At 42.2% G+C, this 24,116-nt stretch overlaps 1 protein-coding gene across 1 annotated transcript in view; it reads right to left on the reverse strand.

Annotated features, from left to right (window-relative positions):
• The window catches only part of FRAS1 (Fraser extracellular matrix complex subunit 1), a 424,264-nt gene that overhangs the window by 164,865 nt on the left and 235,283 nt on the right, over positions 1-24,116 (reverse strand). Inside the window, exons 19-20 of the mRNA XM_030313622.1 lie at positions 22,534-22,674; positions 19,833-19,976 (exon numbers count right to left, since the gene is read on the reverse strand). Of these exons, the coding sequence (XP_030169482.1) occupies positions 19,833-19,976; positions 22,534-22,674 (285 nt within the window). The remainder of the gene's footprint in view (positions 1-19,832; positions 19,977-22,533; positions 22,675-24,116) is intronic.

The raw sequence follows: 24,116 nt of genomic DNA on the forward strand, positions 1-24,116 counted from the left end.
GGAGAGGGCAGGGGAACACACAGAAGGCATGGACAGCATGAGCACGAGGTCTCATTACCACACCCAAGGGCAGAAGGGATCGCAATTACCCCCGCTGCAGCACGGAAAGCAGGAAAAGAGCTCGAAGGCAGCATACATCGGGAAAGTAGACGCTTGGGACCTGTACAAATTGTGTGTTTGAGGTTTTTAGCAAATGGCCAGGCCCAGCACAGCTATTCACTTGTCATCCCTTTTCAACTCAACGACCTTCAAGTACTGGGGCGGCATATGATAGATCCTTGCTAGGAGTACAGAGAGAACTGTCAGACTAACAGGAATAGTACCATCAATATCATCAACATTTCCCCCAAGGGTGCTGAGAACTCTGGCCCAGCGTGCTCCGCCCCCCCACCCCCGCCCCTTCACAGTGCTCCTGAGCTGGGCACAGCTCCCTCCACAAGCTGCCTTCTCAGGAATTGGCCTCCCAGAGTCCATATACCTGTCTCAGGTGTTGATATGGAGGGGCTGGGGTTAGTAGAAAACTGGGTTGAGTTGGTGGAAAACTTGAGTCTTCAAACAGAGGAAAAGTTACAAGGAAGAGCTGCGAGTTGAAAAGTTGTTTTCATGACCCGATACATAATTCACAGAAGCCCTGCTGTACGAGTTGTGATTAAGGCTCTAAGACAAAGCATCTGGCATGGCCAGCACGGTCTCTCTTCTCGCCTATAAAATAGTCATCCTTTAATTAAAGAATCTGGTTGCGTTCAGCTCCCGTTATTGGTGAACACGTCCTCTGCCTCGTTTTAGGTGGAATCACCCTTCAAGTCCTGTTTGCCATCCTCCATCCCAAAGGTGGAAGAAAATCCACAAATCCTGAATTACCCACCAAAGTGAAAGAAGAGTAAAGGCCTAGGAAATGGAAGGTTAGACTTCTAACCACAGGCTTTTCCATCTATCCCTGAAGGATTCAAAGCACTGTCTGCACTTGCTAAGGCACTACTCAGGGACCTGATGTCTTGTTCAGCTCAGGGTCTTGTCGATAGAGATTGTGATCTCAAGCAATGTTTAGATTAAAAAATCCTTGTCAATGATCGGTCGCCTGAGTGCTCAGTCAGTTGAGCGTCCAACTCTTGATTTCTACTCAGGTCATAATCTCCTGGTTTGTGAGATCGAGCCCCATGTCGGTCTCTGCCCTGACAGCATGAAGCCTCCTTGGGATTCTCTCTCTCTCTCTCTCTCTCTCTCTCTCTCTCTCTCTCTCTCTCTTTCTCTCTCTCTCTCCCTCTGTCTCTGCCCCTCCCCCACACATGAGCACACAACTCTCTCTCTCTCTAAATAAATAAACAAACATAAAAAAATCACTGTCAATCACTGCAGATAACCTGCCCCCTGAAATCTGTTTAAACAGGTCTTTTTCTCAATACCTTCAGTGAGACTTAATTGCTGACCAGGTGAGATGGGTTCCCCGCAGGAGAAATAGATCTCAGCCCCACACCTGCACCCACTCATTGCCACAAGAAGCCATTTGGGGACCTGCACAACCACTCCAGAAGTTGAGCCCAAAGCGTCCTCCCCAAAATGCTGACTCTTCTGGGCATGTAAACTAACAGCCCCTGACCCTTCTCTGAACTTTGGGAGTTTCAAATTACAGGTAGCCTTTTCCCCTTATTAGGAACAATTTTCAATCCCTAAAAGCCAAATTAATCCTCATTATAGACCTTTGGTAAATTGTAAAGGAAGCAATGACTGTACTGAGGGAAATACGAGGCTACTTCCCCCTGATTCAGTGTATGGTTTCCATACAATGTTCTCTTTCTCTTGTGCCCTCCTCACAGTGCCAGGAGCAAAAGGGGGGATTCAAAAAGCTTCAAAAGTTACTGGAACAAATGGAGGTGACCGTGTTTGACAATGACCTGAACGAGCAGGTGCCCTTGCTAGGGTTGGAAACCGGAGAAACCCAAGCAACATTACTAATTCAAGGCTCCATTATTTGAAAAGTCACGGCCTCTTCCTCTTTCAAGCCAGCACTTACCGAGAGTTCTGGGCTCAGGCATGCATCAACAAGATCTGCAGGTGTTCAGTGGTCTAAAAACTAGTTGCATCTAACTGAGGCTTTCTCTGGTGTGCAATTAAAGGAATGAAAAAGAATAATCACCAAGGACGCTTTGAAGAGAAAGTAAGAAGATCTCTGGAGTACTTTGTGGGTACAATAAATAAATATTTATGAATTTGTCTGATCTTGGGGATCTCTAGAAGCTCTTGAAATGAGTGTAATGTGCATTAATTACTTCTCAAGGAAGCTACAGCTAGACTGTGGATGCTCCTTCCCACTCACACAGCAGCTGCTTGTAAACCCTTGCTCCTGGCTCCAGGCACCACCCCAACCCTGCCCACCTCCTCCCACCTCCTCCCAGATTCTCTTATCTTCTACTTCATTCAGCCCATCAAGCAGGAGCACCTTCGACTCCTTCCTGTCAGCCTCAAAACATCTTTCTTTACCCATTTTTATTTTATTTCTTGTCTTCTCAGAGGATAAAATGGCTAATTCCTCCACCCATATCCTTGATCAACATTAGAACATTTTTTCAGCATTATTGCATCTTTTATCCCACCTCTCTTCACTCTCCTTGACCTCAACCTCTGAAGAGCCTCTGCATCACCTACCCCTCCAAAGTTTTTCTCCACAACCATGCTGCCGTTTCTTGCCTTCCCTTCCCCACCCAACTTCCCTGCCTCCCTAACTCCTCAGCTTCCCAGGATCTGCTTCAGCCTCCACGAAAGTGCTGTGGTATTGCCTTGAAAATGTCTCTCACCCCCTCTTATGACCAAATCTAACAGCTTCCTTTAATTTCTAACCCACCGGGAGATCTCTGTAACACAGGACATTCCCGGCCACCCTTCTCTTTGACCCCTGTTCTGCTTTCATATGCTTTATCCTGGTGCTCTTCATGGCCAGGTCCTTGTTCTCTGCCTCTGACTGCCTGATAAATGTAGGGATTCCTCACCACACTCAACTTCTGCCATCCCCTAATCAATTCTCACTCTCTGAAGGTCCTAAACTACACATGGCTGTTTGCATCATATTTTGGTATACAGCTACTAGAAGCCAGTGGAAAGGGCTCAAGAGTCTGAGACTCCAAAATCACTCAAGGCCTCTGCCTCTGTTCATAGCTCCATGTTAAGCCTCAAGAAAGCATCAGACCAATTGCCAGACATATCACATTGCATTCTGGAGTCAGTACCCAGAGGCAAAGAGAAATCAATAAATGACACCTGAAAATATAAAACAATCAAATGCAGGTTGCCCAAAGCATTGCATTAATGCAAGGAAGTTTAAAGTTTTCCTTACACATGAGAAAGTATCCCAATCTGGAAGTTGGACTCCCTCTTTTTGTTTACAACCTGTATGCATCCCTTATTCATTCATCCATGGTTTAAAAAGTCATACTGAACACCCAATCCTATGAATAAATTCATTCCAAAACAACAAACTAAGTGATCCCATGTTAATATATTCATGCAAACCTCCCATCCCAACTCTCTCACTTACAAGCTCTATCAGAAGGCCACTTAAATATGCTCTGAAATCCTGCTCTAGAGTCAATCCAATCTGGCTTTTATTAAACCAACCAGAAAAGAAAAATAAACTCCTAAAACCTGGGAAATACTTCTGTCTTGAAAGGCTTGAAGTCAAAATCTCTTTATAGGAGAGATTTCTTTGGGAGAGCTCAAAATGAGTAATGATGTGCAGGGAAAGAAGCCAGAAACCAGGGCAAAAAGGGCGTGAGAATTAATACCTGTGTTTTGATTTACAATCCAATAAGTATAGTTCCTGAGAACAGACCACAGAACTCAGGCATGATAGGCTACCAGTGGTCAGTCCCACTGGGTACCACCTGTAAGCAAGCTTCAGGCTCAGGCCTGGGAGCCACTGCAATCTTCTGCCCAGAAGAGGGGCTGAATGTGGTTCAGACAAGAAGCTTGAGGTTTTATTTTTTGAATACAAAGTGAGCCATGGCAGAAAATATGAAAAACACTTTTACTAAGTATAAGTAAACAAAAATCACCCTAAGTAGCCCTCTCAGAGTAAATAACTACTAACATTGACATTTTTATCTTAGTTCTTTTTCTGTATTAATTTTACATATATATCTCTTTACATAGATGAGATTATATTAAATGTTGTCATTTAATATCTTTTTTTAACTCAATACCATCAGCATTTCTACATATCATTAGGAACTCTTTATAAACATCATTTTAGGGACTGCATAATATCCCAGTTTTAAATAAATAAACAGGAAATTTACCATTTTTCTTATATAGTTGATCCTTGAAAAACCAAGGGTTAGGGGTGCTGACCTCTGCCCAGTCAAAAATCCGTGTACAACTTTCAACTCCCCAAAAACTTAACTACTAATAGCCTACTATTGACTGGAAGCCTTAAATAGGTGACTGTAATAAGTTAATCAATTAACAAATACTCTGCATGTTATATGCATTACATACTGTATTTTTACAATAAAGTAACCTAGAGAAAAGAAAATGTTAAGAAATCATAAGAAATGGAGAGCCTGGGTGGCTCAGTAGGTTAAGCATCTGCCTGCAGCTCAGGTCACGATCTCATGCTTTGTGGGTTCAAGCCCCGCATCAGGCTCTCTATTGTCAGCACAGAGCCTGCTTCTGACCCTCTGTTCCCCTCTCTCTGCTTCTCCTTCACTCGCTCTCTCTCAAAAAGAAAAGAAAAGAAAAGAAAGAAAATCATAAGAAAAAACATATTCACAGTACTGTACTGTATTTATACAACAACAAAAAATCCACATATAAGTGGACCCGCAGAGTTCAAACTTCTGTTGTTCAAGAGTCAACTGTACTTGAACATTTACTTCCAATTTGTCCACTTTCATAATGAAGGCCCAGATAAGACCTTTGTGCATTTTAGATTAGTTCCCCAAAGACGTTGTCAAGGATGCAATTCATATTATTATTACAGCTTATATTTATTGAGCTCTGAATATATATTGAGTACTATACTAATTATTATAAATGCATAATATCATTTGCAAAAATAAAGTAGGTGGTATTATTATCCCCATTTTAAAGATGAGGAAATGGAGACTCAGAGGTTGATTTGCTCACACATGTCATCTTCACACTGACTCTAGTGCATGTACTTTTAACCACTACAGGCATGAAAAACATGTAAAATTCTTAATAGGTATTACAAATTCCATTCCAGGAGTTTGTATCATATTACATTTCCAAGAGCCACTCATAAGACTGTTCCATCATAACTCTGCCTGCACTAAGGAACTGAAAAATAGTAAGGCAATCTTGTTTAATCTGGTTGGTGAAAACTGCTATTACATCATTGGTGTCATTTACATTTCTTTTATTATAAGTGAGTCTGAGCATTAAAAAATCTTTCAAACAATAAAAATGTTTAAATGCCTACTGTAGGCATAGAGCTTTCATTATGGTGGGGAAAAAAACAACCCTGGATATATAATTATAGTTGAGTGTGAAATATGTGTAATCAAACAATAATTTGATACATCAACCAATGAGTTCTTTTCTCATTCACTGCAAGTAACTATCCCCATTGAACCAGGAAGCATGGACCATCATGTACTCCCAGAGAAAGTTATCAGAATCAAATCTACAAAGATACCAAATTCCCAGAGTCCAGGGAACAGATGAAAGATGGAAGAAAAAAACAAAACTTTGAAGTGCATTGGAGCTAACAGACCCAGGCCCTCCACCACCAATACAACCCCTGCATTCTTCACTTCTGTACCCAAGCCCAGAAAAATGCTTCAATCTGGAGAGGAAGAAGGGGCAGAGGCAGAAAGACCATTCACTTTACCCTTGCCTTCCACTCCCACAGAATAGGTTGGAGGCAGCCAAGTGGAATATTCAAGATCCAACAGTAAAGTGGACTTGGACTGTGCTTCTTGCCTTAAGGAGGGTTTTTCTCCAAATTGAGACCCGCGTCGGAGGGCAGTAGAGATGATGGCACCGTGGGATGAGCAATGATAGAGTGTATGGCAAACACTGAGAGGCAGGACTGCCAGAAGACTGTTACAAACATTTTGTAAAATGCTAACAGGCTAAGTACCAGGGTGCCATATAAATCTATAATAGGGGTCCTGATCCAGTCCAGGAGATGGGAAGGCCTCCTGGAGAAGGTGGAGCCATGAACCCCTAGTGAGGGTAAGCTGGACAGGATGAGAAACAGTCCCAAGAAGAGGAAAAACTTGGGCCAAAACCCAGCAGCCCAACAGAATAGGATGCCTTCAAGGAACTGAGAAAAGTTCAATATGGCTGGATCTTGAAGAACATACAAAAGTACCACTTAGGACCTGGCTGTACCAGTTTTAGAATACCACGTAAGTCATGGCAAGGAATATGTATTTTATCTCAAAGGCAATCAGGAATGGGTGTGTGCGTGTGCATGTGCATGTGCGTGTGTGTGTGTGTGTGTGTGTGTGTGTATTCATTACCAGTCTATTTACAGAGGTCTCTGTGTTTTTTATTACAGATTTAAATGAGAAATTGTTATATAGAAGGTAACTAGTGTTGAGAGAAGACATGAGAACCATAGCAAAGAACCAACAATCTAAGAAAACTCAGGCATACAGCAACTCTCAATATGAACCTTTCTGGGGGGAGGGACCAGGGTCCCTGCTGTTCTTTTACCTCCTCCCCTCCATTACATCTAGAAGACTTTCTCTGTTAATAACATTCCACTGTTGAACTGTTCTCATGAGGCTTGTGCTGGACTAGGCATAATAAGAATATAAAAAATACTATAACATAAGTACATGAAAGCTATCTTGACCAGGAATGAAGATCTTGGATTTCTTTTGAGAAGGAAGGCCAACATACCAGTGGTTTGTCTCTCAGGCATGCCCCAGGAAGACCTTTCTGCAAAATGTCAGCCTCTAAAATACCTTTAAAAATTAAAACAAAGTAGAATTTGGCCAAATCAGTAGTACCTAGTGGGTAGTCCCTACCTATTTGTTGAATGAAAGAAAAAAAAAGATTATTGGAGTTAAAATACTAATAGGTTGTAGGGGATTTGGAGGCTCATGAAAAAGGCTCATCCTGGTTTTCAAAATCCACTTTAGGCCAAGAGGAAAAGGGCGCCACTTGGCTCTATGTGTGTGACAATTTACAACTGCCTTGTTGGTTGAATTTGAGATAATGAAAAGATAAATGTCCCACAGCCAGCCAAATGTATTAATTATACACTGTAAACATAATTAAGAGGTGGTGTGAGCCCCATATCCAGGCACTGCAGCAGATGACCATGTGTCCCGGGAAACTACTCTGACACCCGTCACTTCACGTGTAGGAAAATTTATAGGCATATTTTCTAAGAATTAAGCTAATTTAGAGGCAACTCTTGCTTTCTTCCTGGTAGGTGGTGACCATCTGACAAATTCTAACTCAGATCCTTGCTGGACCCACACTGTACGAACACAACTAGTGTCAGAAATTGTGTCCTCAAAATGGCAGCCGTATTCTCAGGCCAACAAACCAGAGTGAGTTCCCCTATAATCCTCCTCACCCCACATTTCCTGCCCATTCCTCTCCCTGCAGGTGACATTTGGAACAATTTCACAGGATTCACTAGAGGAAGTTTATACTGTCACAGCTTAATTTGAACCAGGGCTGCAGTTACTATAATAGGGGAATGGAGTTTCCAACCCACCAATCTAGCAACCTCTGCAAGGATTAACGTCCCATCCTAAAAGCCCCATCTGTGAAGTAAGGCATTTGCATCTGACCTTGCTGTCTGTAATCAAAAAAGGAGGCTAACCTCAAATATGTCTAAATGGTGAGTGTGTATCCATTAATTGCTTAAAAGCAGCTCCTATTCCAGAGGCTGTCTCTCCAGGTCCTAGCAATGCTACTCAGTAAGTAAATCTTTATTTGTCACGATTTCAATTACAGTGAAGTGTCTTTAAATATGACTCATTAAGGGTGACAAAGAAAGAAGAGAGACCCGGGATACATTTATGCGTAGCCTGTTTCAGATTACTGGTGTAGAATAAGCATGTGGTACAGGGCAGGGCAGATGAAATTCCAGCTGTTTGTATGTGTGCCTGCTTGCTAACGAACCCAATGAATTAGCACTTTAAACAAACAAATTAATGAACACATTACAAGGGAGACTGGAAAGGGAGTATTAGCTCGGGCTGAAATACATACATTTCTTGTTTTTAAGCAAGTGGAGGATTCCATTTGTTCCCTAAATATGCACAGCATGCAGACATGCTAAAAATTTAAATATACAAAAAAAAATTTTGACTCAGCAGCTGCAATATCCTCTAATATGTCACCCTGCAGCTGTAGGGAAATTACATGTGGTCATCACTGTGTGATGCTTTCTTCAAATCACAAAGGCTCTGCTTCGAGGATCAGTGAGGATTACCCACAATCATGATGGATGGAAGCACACGGCAGTGAAATGACTTATTTCACGTCTTTGGAGCGAAGTCAAAAAAGCTTGAAGATATTAAAGTAAATGCATACTGTCAAAGCAATGGCTTTGGATGTTGGTTTTATGGGGCAGTGACTCCTTAGCTGATAAATAATGACCTATAAAGACAAATTTAGACACACAGTGAGTTTTTAATAATGTCCTGTCAGTCGATTAGGTTCTTAATGCAACCACATTAAATGCGTTTGGAAGCGGTTAAAATAATCAGCACTTGTGGCTGTTCCTCATCAGGCGAAACAGAAATGATTTCTTGCCAGAACTCGGGGCCCTTAAAGTGTGTATAGAATTGGAATTCAGATGCCACCTTTAAAATTGACGAGGTACTACTTGTGAGATAGTACAGAAGAAATCCACAAAATAACATACAGATGGCGGAAGGGAAAAAAGCACCCTCTCTTTCCCCACAGATTGCTTTGTCCTAGCCCACCCGTGAGTGAGCTCTTACAAACCCTGTGTTCTTTTGTAGCAGCGAGAGGCAGTGCCAGATGGACGGAGCACAGCTCTCTGCTCAGTTCTGGTGCCAGTTCTTGCTGCCAACAAGGGGTCATGAGAACCACTCCTCCGTGTATGACGATGCCTCCTACCTAGCCTTCCAAAAGCTCATGCTTTGCTCTTGGTTTACCTCCCCAACAAGAAAACGTTCACTTCAATGAACATTTATGGAATGTGAGTTGGGTGTGAGGCACTGTGGAAGTTACCTCAGGAGACAGAGCATTGAGTCAGATGCTGCATCTTCCCTTGAGATGCTCACGACAGGGTCTACTTTAGGAAAGCCACGCCTGAAATGCAACATATATTTAAGGGGGACCAGAGAATATTTTATCCAAAGAGAATAGGAAGGACTTGAACTTGGTGAGATGCGGCAGTGATTGGAATGTGCAATAGGGCAGGGGGGAAGCAGGGCAACTCAACTGTTTTCGAATTACCCTGATTGAAAAATCAGTAGTGGGTGGACAGGAAATTCAGCAGATGGAAGAAATGGACCTGGTAGATTAAGGGAAATGAAGATGGGTAGTTTCCTTTGGAGCTTTTGAGTATGGTGCTCCTGTGCAGTAGCTGTCCAGGAGGTAGACATGTAAAACTGAGGGCCTGGAAATGGCCATCACGTGTGCACTAAACATGGGCTCCGAGGAGAAAACAAAAACGAGGACTGGACTGAGGCTGGGAGTGCCATCACGTGTGCACTAAACATGGGCTCCGAGGAGAAAACAAAAATGAGGACTGGATTGAGGCTGCTTCGGTCCCAGAGGAAAGGGGCTGGGGGACGAGGGGAGGGAGGGAAGGAGAGGGGGAAATGAGTAACAAGAAGAGGAAATAACTGCCTGGAAAGACCAGTTCACAAGGGTGATGCACAGACAGGCTCCAGGCCACAGATGGAGGAGCCAGGGTGAGGGGGACTCCTTTCTCGGAGAAAGTAAGGAAAAAGAAGTATCTAAAAGAAGATGCAGAGACACTTGAGGAGAAATGTGAGGGAGAGTTTTTGTTGTTGTTTTTATCAGATCATGTTATTCTTTTGAATGAGAAAGAAAGCAGAGATGTAAACTGATCTGAGTGAGATTGGAGTTGAGGAAAAGTGGGGACAGTGCGCAAGAAAAGGCCAGGGTGGGCAGGATGACAAAACACCAAAGGGAGCTCCAAATAGTACAGTTGCTGAGAAGCAGAGAAGGTCTTACTGGTTAGAGGCTGGTGACATGTGCTCAGCTGTGTGCCCTCTGATGTGGCCCCACTTCAATGCCCAGCTCTACTACTTCCTGGCTGTGAAACACTGACTAAATTGGCTAATGTCCCTAGTCTCAGTCTCCTGGGCTATAAAATGGAGATGCTACCAATCATAGGACTGACCTCGAAGGTTTGCAGTCAGGATTAAATGAGATAATACACGTGAGGAGCTGGCACGTAGTAAATGCTGAAAAATGTTGGCTACTATTTTTAAATAAAAAAAAATTTTTTTTAAGTTTATTTAGTTTTTGTTTTTTTTTTTTAATTTTTTTTTCAACGTTTATTTATTTTTGGGACAGAGAGAGAGACAGAGCATGAACGGGGGAGGGCCAGAGAGAGAGGAAGACACAGAATGGGAAACAGGCTCCAGGCTCTGAGCCATCAGCCCAGAGCCTGACGCGGGGCTCGAACTCACGGACCGCGAGATCGTGACCTGGCTGAAGTCGGACGCTTAACCGACTGCGCCACCCAGGCGCCCCTAGTTTATTTAGTTTTTAAAAGAGAGAGAAAGAGAGAGAGGGGGTGGGGGAAGGATAGAGAGAGAGGTAGACACAGAATCCAAAGCAGGCTCCAAGCTCTGAGCTGTCAGCACAGAGCCTGACATGGGGCTCGAACTCATGAGCTAGTCAGACGCTCAACCGATTGAGCCACCCAGGCACCCCACTTAAATTTTTTTTAATGTTTATTTTATTTTATTTTATTTTATTTTATTTTATTCTATTCTATTCTATTCTATTTATTTATTTTGAGAGAGAGAGACAGAGACAGAGTGTGAGCGGGGGAAGGGTAGAGAGAGAGGGAGACACAGGATCTGAAGCAGGCTCCAGGCTCTGAGCTGTCCACACAGAGCCCAACGCAGGGCTTGAACTCACGGACTGTGAGATTGTGACCTGGGCTGAAGTTGGCACTCAACCGACTGAGGCACCCAGGCGCCCCCATTGGCCACTATTCTTTATCCGCTGTAGGCCCAGTCAGAACTGACACTGGTACTGATGGTCACGCCTACATCTAAATCACTGTTTTTGCCTATAGCATGTAAACCACAGAGATTTACATGTGTGTAAGAAACATGGCTAAGTGCAGCCTTAGCAATCTTGCTATCTTTAGTACTGAGAGGATGACCTGTGGGTCTAAATTCAGTTGTGTTCTTTGAGCAAGACTGTGGCCTGCAGTTCTTATGAAGACAACAGCAGTCCTGATTTCATCGGGAGCCCTGCCAAGTAGAAGGTTTTTAAGTAAGGTCTTTCTGTTATTACTAAAGCCAGGTAAGATATTATTTAGTAGAAGTCACATGAAGGAGAATATACAAGTTCTTCCTTTTTTTTTTTTTTTTTAATTTAGGAAGGCCCCAATTTAAGCATAGGTCATGTTCTTTTTTTTTTTTTTTTTTTTTTTCTGGAAGGAAAAGTAAAGAAGAGAAACACCTTGAAATATTCAATCATCCTTCAACAGACAGGGTGGTCTCTTAAATAAAACACAAATTGGGAGAACAAGGGAGAGACAATTACTGAAAGTTCTGGAGAGAGACTGGATATGCAATTCATAGTTCAAGCAATAGGAGATAGGCTGACAAGATGAGGAATAAGAAAAGAAAGTGAATTGCCAAAGAAGAAGATAAGGAAAATAAAGCAGCAAGTGTTTAAAGAAAAAAAAAAAAAGATACTAGAAAATTGAAAAAATATAGAGATAGAAGAATTGGACCAGATGGAATGAAGTGGAAGGCGAACAAGAAAGAGATAAGAAGCAAAAAATGGGTCACACTAAGAAGAAAGACCCTTGACATAATTACCATGTGAAGCATTAGAAGGGATTATCGTAATCATTAGGGCGCCAGATTCGAGTCATGTATTTACACAGCATTTCTTGATCACCATCTATGTGCCAGTCCATCACTGCACTGAGAATTCCCACAGAATAAGAATTCCCACCTCTACAGCAAGGTTTCCTGGACGATCAAATGAAAAGATAAATGAGAAAATGTTTTGAAAAGTATAAAACTCCAGAAACACACCAATGTTACTATTAACAATAACTTGAGAAACAGACCTAGTCCCAGCTGAAACCCTGCATCTCATACTTAACCCCTGATGGGCCAGGCGGTAAATCCACCTCCTGCTGGTTACTGCCCAGCTCCATGATAGGAAATGGCCACTCAAATTAAGGAAAACAAACATAATGGAACACCAGTTAGCCATTACAAATGATGATAATGTGGATTCTTCCAATATTTGCCAACACACGGAAATACATAAATTAAAGTGATATTTAAGAGAAATGAACAAAGAAATACATAGGTGCTGACTACGACTATAAAAAAATGCAACGTATCCACTGAAAAAGATTAAAGTAAGGGGCGCCTGGGTGGCTCAGTCAGCTCAGGTCATGATATCTTGGTTCGTGAGTTTGAGCCCCGCACTGGGCTCTCTGCTGTCAGCACAGAGCCAGCTTTAGACCCTCTGTCCCCCATCTCTCTCTCTCTCTTGCACTATTGCAATCTCTCAAAAATAAATAAACATTTAAAGTAAATGCAGAATGTGGGGCACCTGAGTGGCTCATTCGGTTGAGTGTCCAAATTCATCTCAGGTCATGATTTCACGGTTCATGCCTCACACTGGGCTTGCTACCGTGAGCTTGTCAGCTCACAGCCCACTTCAGATCCTCTGTCCCCCTCTCTCTGACCCTCCCCAACTTGTGCTTTCCAAAAATGAGTAAATAAATATTAAAAAAAATAAAGTAAATGCAGAATGATATAAATTATTAAATTTCAATGTGCATTAATGTTTTTCTTTAAAGTGTATGTATTTATAACAATATATACAATAAGAGTACGTGGCAGTCTAAAACAGCTTCCTTAGCATTTGAAACAGACAAGGAAGTTCTTGGAACATTCCCCAACAATGCTCTCTATCACATCCTGTTGCGCCAGTCCCTTTTAATCCACCTTTTAATCCACTAATCAAAAAATTGTTCTTGAGTCCCTATTGTTGTAAAACTATATTTAGCACCGTAGAGTACAACAAAATGGTTAAACATGTAGATTTTGGAATCACACTAAGTTCAAATCTTGGCCCTGTCTTCCTACTTTTGTCATTTTGAACAAATTACTTACCTTTCTGTTTCAGTTTCTTCAAATGTAGCATTAGTATTACTTTGGAGGATCATTGTTAATATTAAATGGCAAAATGCATTCAAAGCAATTAGCACAATGCATGCCACATAAGAAGCCCTCAGAACAGTCACCTATTATTAGATACCACGAAAAGATCACTCACAGGAAATGTGAGCTAGTCAATGCCAAGTACTAGGTAACTTGGTATTGATGATCAAAATAAGGTAGTAACTGCTTCATGTTTATAGTGTGTTTCTCTCACCTTCCTTTCAGTTTGTAGTTGCAGAAGCAGTTACAGCAAGATGTAGGGCAGTGATAACGCACCTGCCCCACATGCAGAAGCTGGTGTCAAACAAGAACTGGCTCTCACCTCTGGCTTCAAGCCATGGTGCACGGAGGCAGAGAGCCGGCACACTGGCTCACACAGGGCTTCTTCCCAGCTCCTTAATTATGTTCCACTTGAACTTGGGTTTTCATTGCTTGATGTTGGAGTTGTATCAGCTTATTCTAAAACAGGCATTTGTTGCTCCTTTAATTTGTGCATTTTAACATTTTCACCATTTTTTAGAGCTCCCATCTTTCAGAAATGATGACAATAAATGGGGGAAATCATGGAGGGACTCAAAAGTTTTTCTTTTTATGATTTGGAAGAAAGATGTTAACAGGGCTTCTGATCAGTCCACAAATGGCTTCAGTTAGGTTCAGAGAGCAAATACTTCTCAGACCTAACACTGGAAGATGATTATTGATTGCTCTTTGGTGCTCTTCAACAAGCAAGAGAGTGGCAAACCTGAGCCCTCTTGGTGACCTTCTGCTTGCCCAGAGGACAGAAGGAGGAAGGAAGGAAGGAAGGAAGGAAGGAAGGAAGGAAGGAAGGAAGGAAGGAGGGAAGAAAGGAGGGAAAGGAAATCCATAATCTGAGTATTGGTTCATTATTTCACTTTACCTTTAGGGAGTGCCAATAAATTGTCAAATGTGTTAAAATCATTGCAGGACTTCCCAAAGACTGTTCTGCAAAACACTCATCAGCTCTGAGAGGCTATAACAAATAAAGGGGAGGGGTCTGCAATGAAATGTGTGAGAAATGGTGTCCAGTCTCCTTCATTTTAGAAATTCACAATGCACATCTGCCTTTTTAAGGTTCTAAGAAATTCTGCAATAAAGAATAGTGCTTCACTTTATTTAACCGAGAGTTTCCCAAATTCACTTAGCCAGAAGTCTTTTTTTGCATGCAATACCTATTAACCATTGTTTAAAACTTGAGTCCCATGGAATACAATATGAAAATGCTCAGAATAATATTTCTTTACTGACACTTGTCTTCTTTTGCTTACATTCTGTCATTACTGCCTAAACAAACAAAATTCAATCCCCCAGAATTGTACAACCCTAGCAAATCAGCTGTTTGTAAATTTCCAGGTCTCCCCCTCTACATATTATTCTCAGTATTATCTCCTCTTCCAGGTAAGAACTCAAAAGTACAGCCATCCCATCAGGCATTCCACAAAACCCACAGCATTTTTTTAATGCTTCTGCATCTGGATATTTTCCCCTCATGTTTTCTTTTTAATTTTCACTATCTTCTATGAACAGGGGAAAAGGTTTTAGCTGAGAAAGACAAGTGGAGAAGGCACCTCAAGCTTTGAAATTTGGGAGAATGTTGTTTACATGTGAGAAAAATGTAAACAACAACAAAAATCTATGATGAAAAAGCCTGTTTCCATAGCACTGAACCATGCCTGCTGCAATTTGTCCACTCTTGCCTCTCACCTCAGTTCATTTATCTTTGTTGAAAACCTTCAGCCCTGGCCTAAATCTCACAAACTATATATTTGCGTTGATAAGCTTGGAGGAGGAAAAAAAAAAAACAAAAAAACCCACACATATGACATCTCCATATGTGATAACACATTGAGGTTTTGGACCTGTTCCCAGGATGTGTTTATTCTTGTCTGTGTGATAGATTAGATGTAATTTTCTTTCTTAAACAGCTAAGTGCAATTAAGAGGTCTCTGATGATGATCTTAGGTACAGCTCAGATAGAGAATAAATCCTGTGAGTAAATCCTACCACCCTGCCAAGCTCACACATGATAGAGGGAACACAGAGGGTTCTTCTCCAGGGGCTAGAATTTCCCAATGATGGTAACATGAATTTCACTGATGGCACTGCATGGGGAGGATTATCTTCTGCTTTGTCTATCATCACAGGGCTCTCCCTAACACCTTCCTGAGTTTAGATAAAAGTGCTTGAAATGTTCCAGAGGTAAACTATGACCTGACTAAAGCCACACTTGAGTTAAAAAAAATGTTCTAGGAATTTAGGTTCAGGGTAAAATAAAAATAGCAGATGAGCTCCTAGTGGCTACAGAAAGAAACGGGTGTTCATTTAAACCTTCCACCTCCTCATGGACAGCTACTCCTAGATGTCCAATGATCACCCCAAATTCAATTTGTCCAGTTCAAACCCCTTGTCTTCCATTTCCTGCCCTTAAAATGGTACTCCCACTCCTCAAATTTATTTGCCCAGAAACCTTGAAAATCATCCCCCAAATTCCCTCTCCCTTAGTCTCCAGGGCTGAGACATTGCTGACTTCTCGATTGCTTCTATTAGGTTGAACCATATAAACTTGCCACTATTTGATCATTTGTGCACACAAACCAGCACAGGTCGACCTAATATATAATTAATTCTCACACAGGTCTCACACAGGTCGACCTAATATATAATTAATTCTTAGTGAAGCCATACCCCTTTCTCTTCATCCCCTCAGCGATTTTCTCATTAAAGGGCTTCCTCTCTGATCTGACTTCTTACAACTACCTCTTAAGATCCTTTTGCCCCAGTCTTGTCTTCTACACAATCTTTGGTGGATCTTTCTCTTCACAGAAATGCAACCACGACCTTCCCCTCCCTAGAAACCTTCAAGAGACCCCCACAGCCTTGATGACAAAGTATATTCTCCTTAAACATAACATATGAGGCCTTCCTGACTGGCCCTGTTTCCTTCTGCTTCAGGTACCATGACTCCCACACTCAGGGCTGACATTCTGCTTAATTCTTTGTTGGTGCCTGAACAGATCATAGTCTTTGGCCCATTTTCTGGAATGTTCTCCCCTCCAAATCTCCAAACCCCTCTAATTCTCACTCATCTTTCAAAATCATCTCAGTTATGGTGTGCTCTGGAAAGCCTTTACTACCCACCCTCCCCCACACCCAGTGTGGGTTAGGGTCCTGCCCCACAGATTTGCCTCCTCTCCATAGCAACATCATATTCAAACGTATGTCCTTCGTTCACTCTGCTGTACTCTTCCTGAATACAAGCACCATATCTTATTCATGTGGGCATGCCCAGGGCCCAGCATGGTGCCTGGCATGGAGTGTATGTCTAAAAAATATTTGATGAAGCTGTAAATGAAGGAATTCATTACGGTGCTACAGAGAGAAGTGTGAAGACTTATGGAAAGGATGTATATTTCTTGAAAAAGCAAACTTTGGGGTCAGTGCACTCCTTGAAAAGATCAACAATTGAAATTATTGGTCAAATTATTCTGTAACAAGCACTGACACACCAGTATCTATTCAACAAAGGATTTCTAAGCACCACACAATGGTTACCTTACTGAAAAACTTTCACTTACTATACCCAATTCCTAGGACAGACAAGGTTTGTCCCGTGCAACCTATTTTAGTGGGGACTGTTCTTCTAGGGCTGAGGATTTCCAGAGTCATTTAACCTAGTCCCATGATTCTTTATTCTAATGGTCCCCTATTAGCCTTAAAAAATTAATGTGACTCCTAATCACCTAATTTATTATCAAAGAGGGCTCTGGACATTGGAGAGAACAGAACTCATTAAAAATTAAATTTTTCCAATTTCCTTACATAAACATTTACTTATAAAATATGTCCCAGCATAAAATTTTTAGGGTCCACATACAGAATAGGTTGGAAATAGAAAAGTCATCATGAAGGTTCGCCCTTCTAACTCCTCTCTCTGACTATAATCTCTCCTTGCTCTAGTTCACCTTCCACAGCTTATAGGTGTCCTGCCCAGAGCACAACCTTAGCCAAGGCACAGTCTTCTCCCAAACTCTCACGACTCTATTACCCACAAGATTCAGTTTAAACTTTCTGGCCTAGAACTCTGCGTTCTCTAGACTCTGGTTCCAACTTGAATTTTCCAATCATTTCATTTAATGTGCCTTAATACAAACCTTGCTCTTCAGCCAGGTGGGATCACTCACTGGCCACAAACGGCCCACATGTTCTACCTTCTGGCCCTTCTCCTGTGGAACCATACCCAGAAATCCTGCCTACCTTTCCTCTGTCTAACCAAATCCCAGCTATGACTCAGGAAGAATTTAGGTTCTCCCTTCTCTACAATGGTTTTCGCATCTTTTATGCCTCTGAACTCCTATAACCCATATTGCCTGTTGGTGCTATTATCCATAAGATTCTTTGTACGATTGTTAACTGCCAGTTGTGTTTTTGGTTCATCTCCTTAAGTAGCGTGCAAGATACCCGTGTCCCCTCAAATGGCAACTCAGCACCTTGTGGGTTCTATGTAAATACTTACTAATGTACTGAAATCAGGAGAACCTCTTAGTTCTCATAGTAACTGCTCCTTTGTATCCTAAAGTAAGAAGCGGTTGCTGAACTCAAGCTCACAAACTATAATAACAGTCAGCCCCTGCCATCCCTAGATTCTTCTTCAAGGGTAGGCACTAATGTTTTCTACCTGCCCACTTCCCAAGTCAGCCGTGCCTATAGCTGGCAGTACTGGTAAGAGGCTCACACTCTGCAGCTGTGGGGTATCTCATGAGTCTCAAGCCTGGACTCTCCAAGCTTCCACTTTTCATTGCCCCTAAAATGTTTGCAGTCTTTACAATTATGTTTTTCCCTGAATACCAGCATCTTTTGGCTGTAGCCCTGCTGTTGACAGTTTAGTCTTCCTAGTAGATAAATTCTGGACCCCAATGTCTAGCTATCAACTAAGGTCATCTGCAAAAAGGAATGGATCACCCAGGACCATGGCACTACCAGCCACACTTGGAGGGTTGTCATTAATTTGCTGTGCCCCCCCCAAAATGGACAACTGAGGCATTAATGCTGTCCCAGACTGAATGTGTTTGCTCCATACTATGATCTAGATAATTGACCACACCTCATATCACTGCCCAAAGACAAGTCCTACAGACAGATCAACCTCAGCAGCATATATCCAACCAGATCTTAGCCTTTTCACCTTTCCCAGCAGCATCTCAGAATGCCTCCCAATCAAGCCAGTCAGAGATGTGACAAAAGCTGTTGCAGGCAAATCTCTTTAAGTTTCTCCTACAATTTGAAGAAATGGGTCAAGAAATATGTAATAACCCACTAGTCTATACATTCTTCTCTCTAGACCATAAGCTCTTTGAGGGCATGGTCATTGTCTTATTCACCTTTCCTTTTTTTTTTTTTTCTTTTCTTTTCTGTATTCTGAGCATCTGGCCATGAGTAGACACTCAAAGATATCTGTCGTATGAATGGATGCATGAACCCTAAACACAGTATGGCTTCTTCATCATTACCCAAATTCCAGGCTACTTTCCTAATATAGACCTTTTTTGAAACCTGAGTTCTAAAATGAGGAGGAAAAAAAAAATCCTATCTCCTGAGACAACTGATTTACTTTTAGGTTAATCTCCCTAAATTTTTGTGCCTAGGGTTGATGGCAAAAGTTCTCCACAGCAAGAGGCAGAAGATAATGTAGACAAGAGGGAGAATCTTCAGAGTGACTGAAGAAATGTGTTGCTATCTTAAGCTGACGTGCACCACATAAGGTGTTATTATCATCACTTCGATCTTCATGAATATAAGGTTCCAAGTTTTTTCAGCAGTTTCAAGAGTGTTATTAGAAGATTCCATTTAAATCTACAAATACTTGGGGCGCCTGGGTGGCGCAGTCGGTTAAGCGTCCGACTTCAGCCAGGTCACGATCTCGCGGTCCGTGAGTTCGAGCCCCGCGTCAGGCTCTGGGCTGATGGCTCAGAGCCTGGAGCCTGTTTCCGAATCTGTGTCTCCCTCTCTCTGTGCCCCCCGCCCCCGTTCATGCTCTGTCTCTCTCTGTCCCAAAAATAAAATAAACGTTGAAAAAAAAAATTAAAATAAATAAATAAATCTACAAATATTTACTAAATGTCTGATAGGAAGCAGTGAAGTTCCCAGACATGAGACAAATGCCTCCCAAAAAATAGCTCTTCATCTGATGACAAAGGACAAATATGAAGAGACCCTTTTTTTTTTTTTTTTTTTTTTTTTTTTTTAAGTAGCCTCCATGCCCAGGATGGAGCCCAACGCAGGGCTTGAACTCATGACCCTGAGATCAAGACCTGAGCTGAGATCAATGTGGGATGCTTAACCTACTGAGCCACCCAGGCTCCCTCAGATACAAGACAGGCTTCTTCAGCCTGGTATGGAGAACCTCAGTCTTTGGCTTGTGATTTCCAGGACTCTGAAGGAGCTCTCACTCACCAGTACAGTACCCCACCAGGTTGAGGAATTGTTCTTCTTTACAGCTGGTCCTGCAGCTCCCACCAGCAAGAGTGACATGAGGGTGACAGGAGATACAGTCAGAGTCCAATGGGCCGTGGCACTGCCTGCAGGTGGGGTGGCATTCTGGGGAGAGAAATGAGAGCCAGGATAGGAATGAGCCACTCACCATGTGAACACATGAAACATTAATGCACTTCCACAAATTACAGCAAGAGCAGACTTTAGACACTAATCATCTTTCGAAGATTCCTAAGCAAGCCTGGCATACCGTCAGACCCAACCAAAAGATGACGTTTCTGCTGCCAATGAAAATACTGTCCAAGGACAGAAAGTGGAATCTAGAACCATCAAAACTGGAGTAATTGGCTGCACATTCCAGAAGCCCCAGCAGGAATAGCCCCAATCTATAGAAGTAAGGAAGCTCATTCAGATCAAGGTCACAAAGCAGACAGGTGAGCGAGTGGCAAGACGCCCTCCCTCTCGTTAAAATACCTTGCGTGATTCAAAGAGCTAGACAGGGAAAGAAGGGTGACATTTTGCTTCTCAGAAATTCCTGGCAGGCAAAGGGGAGCCATACATAGCAAGGGACAGCAATATTTCTAACTAGAGTCAGATGCCAGCCACGCTCTCCCTTCAGGCCACAATTTGGATGCCTCCTGTTAGCAGCAACGCTTAATTAAAATACAAAAAAACAGAAAGCCCTCTTCCTGGAGGTTATCGTGAGCCAGGTTTGAGTTCAATTCCTTAGACAAAACCATGTCAAAGCTATGTTTTCTCCCAGGGAAAGCTCAAATTACTCAGGGGGACTGCCCTGGAAACAAGTAAGTCACAGGAGGTGTAGGCGGTAAAGATAAGGGCGAGGAGGAGTCAAAGAAGGCTGCAGCTGCAGTCGCATTGATGCTGCCAAGGCAGGCAGCAGGGGATTTAAGGATTTCTCTGCCAAGGACGAGGAGGTCTAAGCGTGTCTGATTCCAAGAGGAGCAGAGGTGAGGGACCAGAGCTGGGCAGCGCTTGCGGGAACCGATGACAAAGATTTCCCTTCTGGCACAGAGCTGGTGGAAAGCACAGGCACAGATTTCGTGTATAGTCAACCACCTCTCACTTCTCATGGTGAGAGGCCAAGGGAAGATAAGGAGTTATATATAAAACAAACAGATAAATAAATAAGGCAAGCAAGTAAGAAAGTGAGCTGCTGATTAGAAGGCTAGCATGAGCTATCATCACTCGTCATCCCTCCTACATTCCTGAGGCTCTTAACTTGGAAAATGCTTGTCCTAAAGATACTCGCATTCTCAGAATGATTTCTACCTCCCAGTTCTTCCTCCCCGCCAGATTTCCCGCCACCCGGGTGCCCTGCCAACTCGGGGCACCGTCCATCTGCTGGCTGCAAGCGGGCAGAGGCATAGACGGAGGAGAGTTAGAGCTACTCAGACTTGACCCCTCAACAATTTCACACACAGGACAGCCAGTGGGACCAGGGTGAGGGCACAAGAGGACAGACAACAGTTTTCAAGGACAACCCCAATGACGAGAAACCAGGAACATTCCCACTGAGCCTGATAGAGTGTTTAAAGTAGAGCAAACCCATCTAGGGCCTAGAGAGATTAGAAAGGTATTTGAAAAAAGAAAATTCCAGAAGAAATATAATACTGATCCTCAGTCTAGATTTGCATTTACATTGGATTTCCTCTTTGGAGTTTGAGGCTAGATGAACCTGGCAAGCATTAACTTATTTTAAAAATATTTTGTGCACTGGGGCGCCTGGGTGGCTCAGTCAGTTAAGTGTCTGATTCTTAATTTCAGCTCAGGTCATAATCCCACAGTTGTGAGATTGAGCCCTGTGTAAGGCTCTGTGCTGACAGTGTAGAGCCTGCTTGGGATTCTCTTTGTTTCCCTCTCTCTCTGCCCCTCCCTTGCTCATGAGCACATGTTCTCACTCTCTGTCTCTCAAAATAAATAAATAAACATTTAAAAATATTTTGTGCACTTATTATATGCTTTCTGACTCTAGAAATACATGTGATACAATTTTATAACAAGCATATAAGCAGGTCTCAACAGTCTAATTTTAGAAACAAAATGGTAATCATGATAGGATGTGTTTTGTCTTTTCTTCCATAGATACAAGAAAACACAGTGCTACAATAAGGTGCTTAAATTTTAGTATTTTGTCAATTCCAATAAAACCCTGAACTAATCTCAACCAGTAATTTCTAGAATCTCTGTCACTGAAATATAAAGTTGTTGTTAAAAACTTATTGGACCGACACACCAAAGAATAAAATAAATACCTTGCTTTCATCTCTACTCTCTTAGGCTGTAGCCAGGGGAAGTGGAGCTGAGAACTCTAGAGTTAGACCCAAATGCCTGGTCCTACAGAGCCGCATTAGAACCTGGATGTAGTAGCTTCATGATCAACACCATCAAATCTACCCCTCCCTGTGTGCATAGGGCAAAGCTGACTCCAATTTTTTACTTCATCTGTATTTCCCTTATTGGAAGAATAGAACTTCATTTGTTCCCCTCACTCTATACCTTTACTCCTAACAAGTTCAAGATAAGGATGTACAGCTCAAACCTAGTGTCCTGGTATGACAAAAGTTTCAACGACAGAGTCTGGCTGCAATACAGAGACATAACCATGGCATAGGGAACATGCCCCAGCATGTTACATACTCACCTGTGCAACCGCCTTCCTGGTTAAAATATCCATCTGGGCACTGGGAGAGACACTGCCCATCCAACAGCACTTGAGAAGGCCAGCAGGCTGTGCAGTTAAGTGGGTTTTTCCCTGCACACCTGAAACAGGATTGGTGACAAGCTGGAAGAGAGATAAAGCAGAGGAGACAATCAAGAAAGCTGCCGTATGACAAATTCGGGAGCTCTGTTTCTCCTGTTAACGTTCCTGGGTTGGAATAAGTTCTGCACATTCACTTAGTTTTTCCCAAGGACAGAGTACACATCTCACATCCTTCTTTCTAAAGGCCATATCCTGCAAAGCAAGCATCTGTGGGACCCAGATTAAGTAAGGCACAAATGCCACGGAACAGAAATAACCATTTGCAGAGGCATACATTTCTTTTCTTCCCAAGTTCCATTCTCAGAGAATGTCAAAGAAAGACCAGAAAGCCATAAAACAGGTCTCCTTCCCTCAGGACAGTTCCTCCTCCATCATTAAACAATGGGCTGCTTATCAGGCTGCTCAAATTATAGCAAACAGTGATGGAAGCTTTACTTACTCATTCACAAAAATTTATATGGTGCCTACTTTGATGGAGACTGAACATACACAGGTGAGAACTGTCCAACATTTTGAGCTGCTCAAACTAGCTGCATCAACAGACACACAAGCAAGGAACTAGAATGCAATTAATGGGAGGCAAAGTATAGTAGAGAGAGTAAGAGCATCACATCACAATTCTATGTGACCTTGACTAATTTATATAACTTCTCAAGGCTCCTACTTCCTCATGTATAAAATGAGAATATAAACTGCACATACTGCAGGGGGTGTTGTGGACATTAATTGGGTTTGATGCATGTAAAGTTCTTAGGACAGTGCTAAGTATATAGTAAGGACTTAATACATCTTAGCTGTAATTATTATCATTGAGTGCTATGTTGCAAGTAGGTATACATAGGTATACCTACTTTTTATTTTATACATAGGTATAAAAAGAAATGTAGAAGCAAAGAAGAAAGAAGACATCTCTGCTTGCCTACATCAGACCTTTAAGAACAAAAGGGTTCTATAAGGAACTTATCAAACTCAACACCCAAAAAAACAAATAATCCAGTGAGGAAATGGGCAGAAGACATGAATAGACACTTTTCCAGAGAAGACATCCATATGTTCTGGCTGACAGACACATGAAAAGATGCTCAACATCACTCATCCTCAGGGAAATACAAATCTAAACCACAATGAGATACCACCTCACACCTGTTAGCCTAAAATTAACAACACAGGAAACAACAGAGTTGGCGAGAATGTGGAGAAAGGGGAATCCTCTTACACTGTTGGTGGGAATACAAACTGGTGCAGCCACTCTGGAAAATAGTATAGAGATTTCTCAAAAAGTTAAAAACAGAACTACCTCACAATCCAGAAACTGTACTACTAGGTATTGACTCCAAAGATAAAAATACTGATTCGAAGGAGTACATGCACCCCAATGTTTATAACAGCATTATCAACAATAGCCAAACTATGGAAAGAGCCCAAATATCCATCAACTGATGAACAAATAAAGAAGATGTGGT

Source organism: Lynx canadensis, chromosome B1 (assembly GCF_007474595.2).
Source record: "Lynx canadensis isolate LIC74 chromosome B1, mLynCan4.pri.v2, whole genome shotgun sequence".
NCBI lineage: Eukaryota > Metazoa > Chordata > Mammalia > Carnivora > Felidae > Lynx > Lynx canadensis.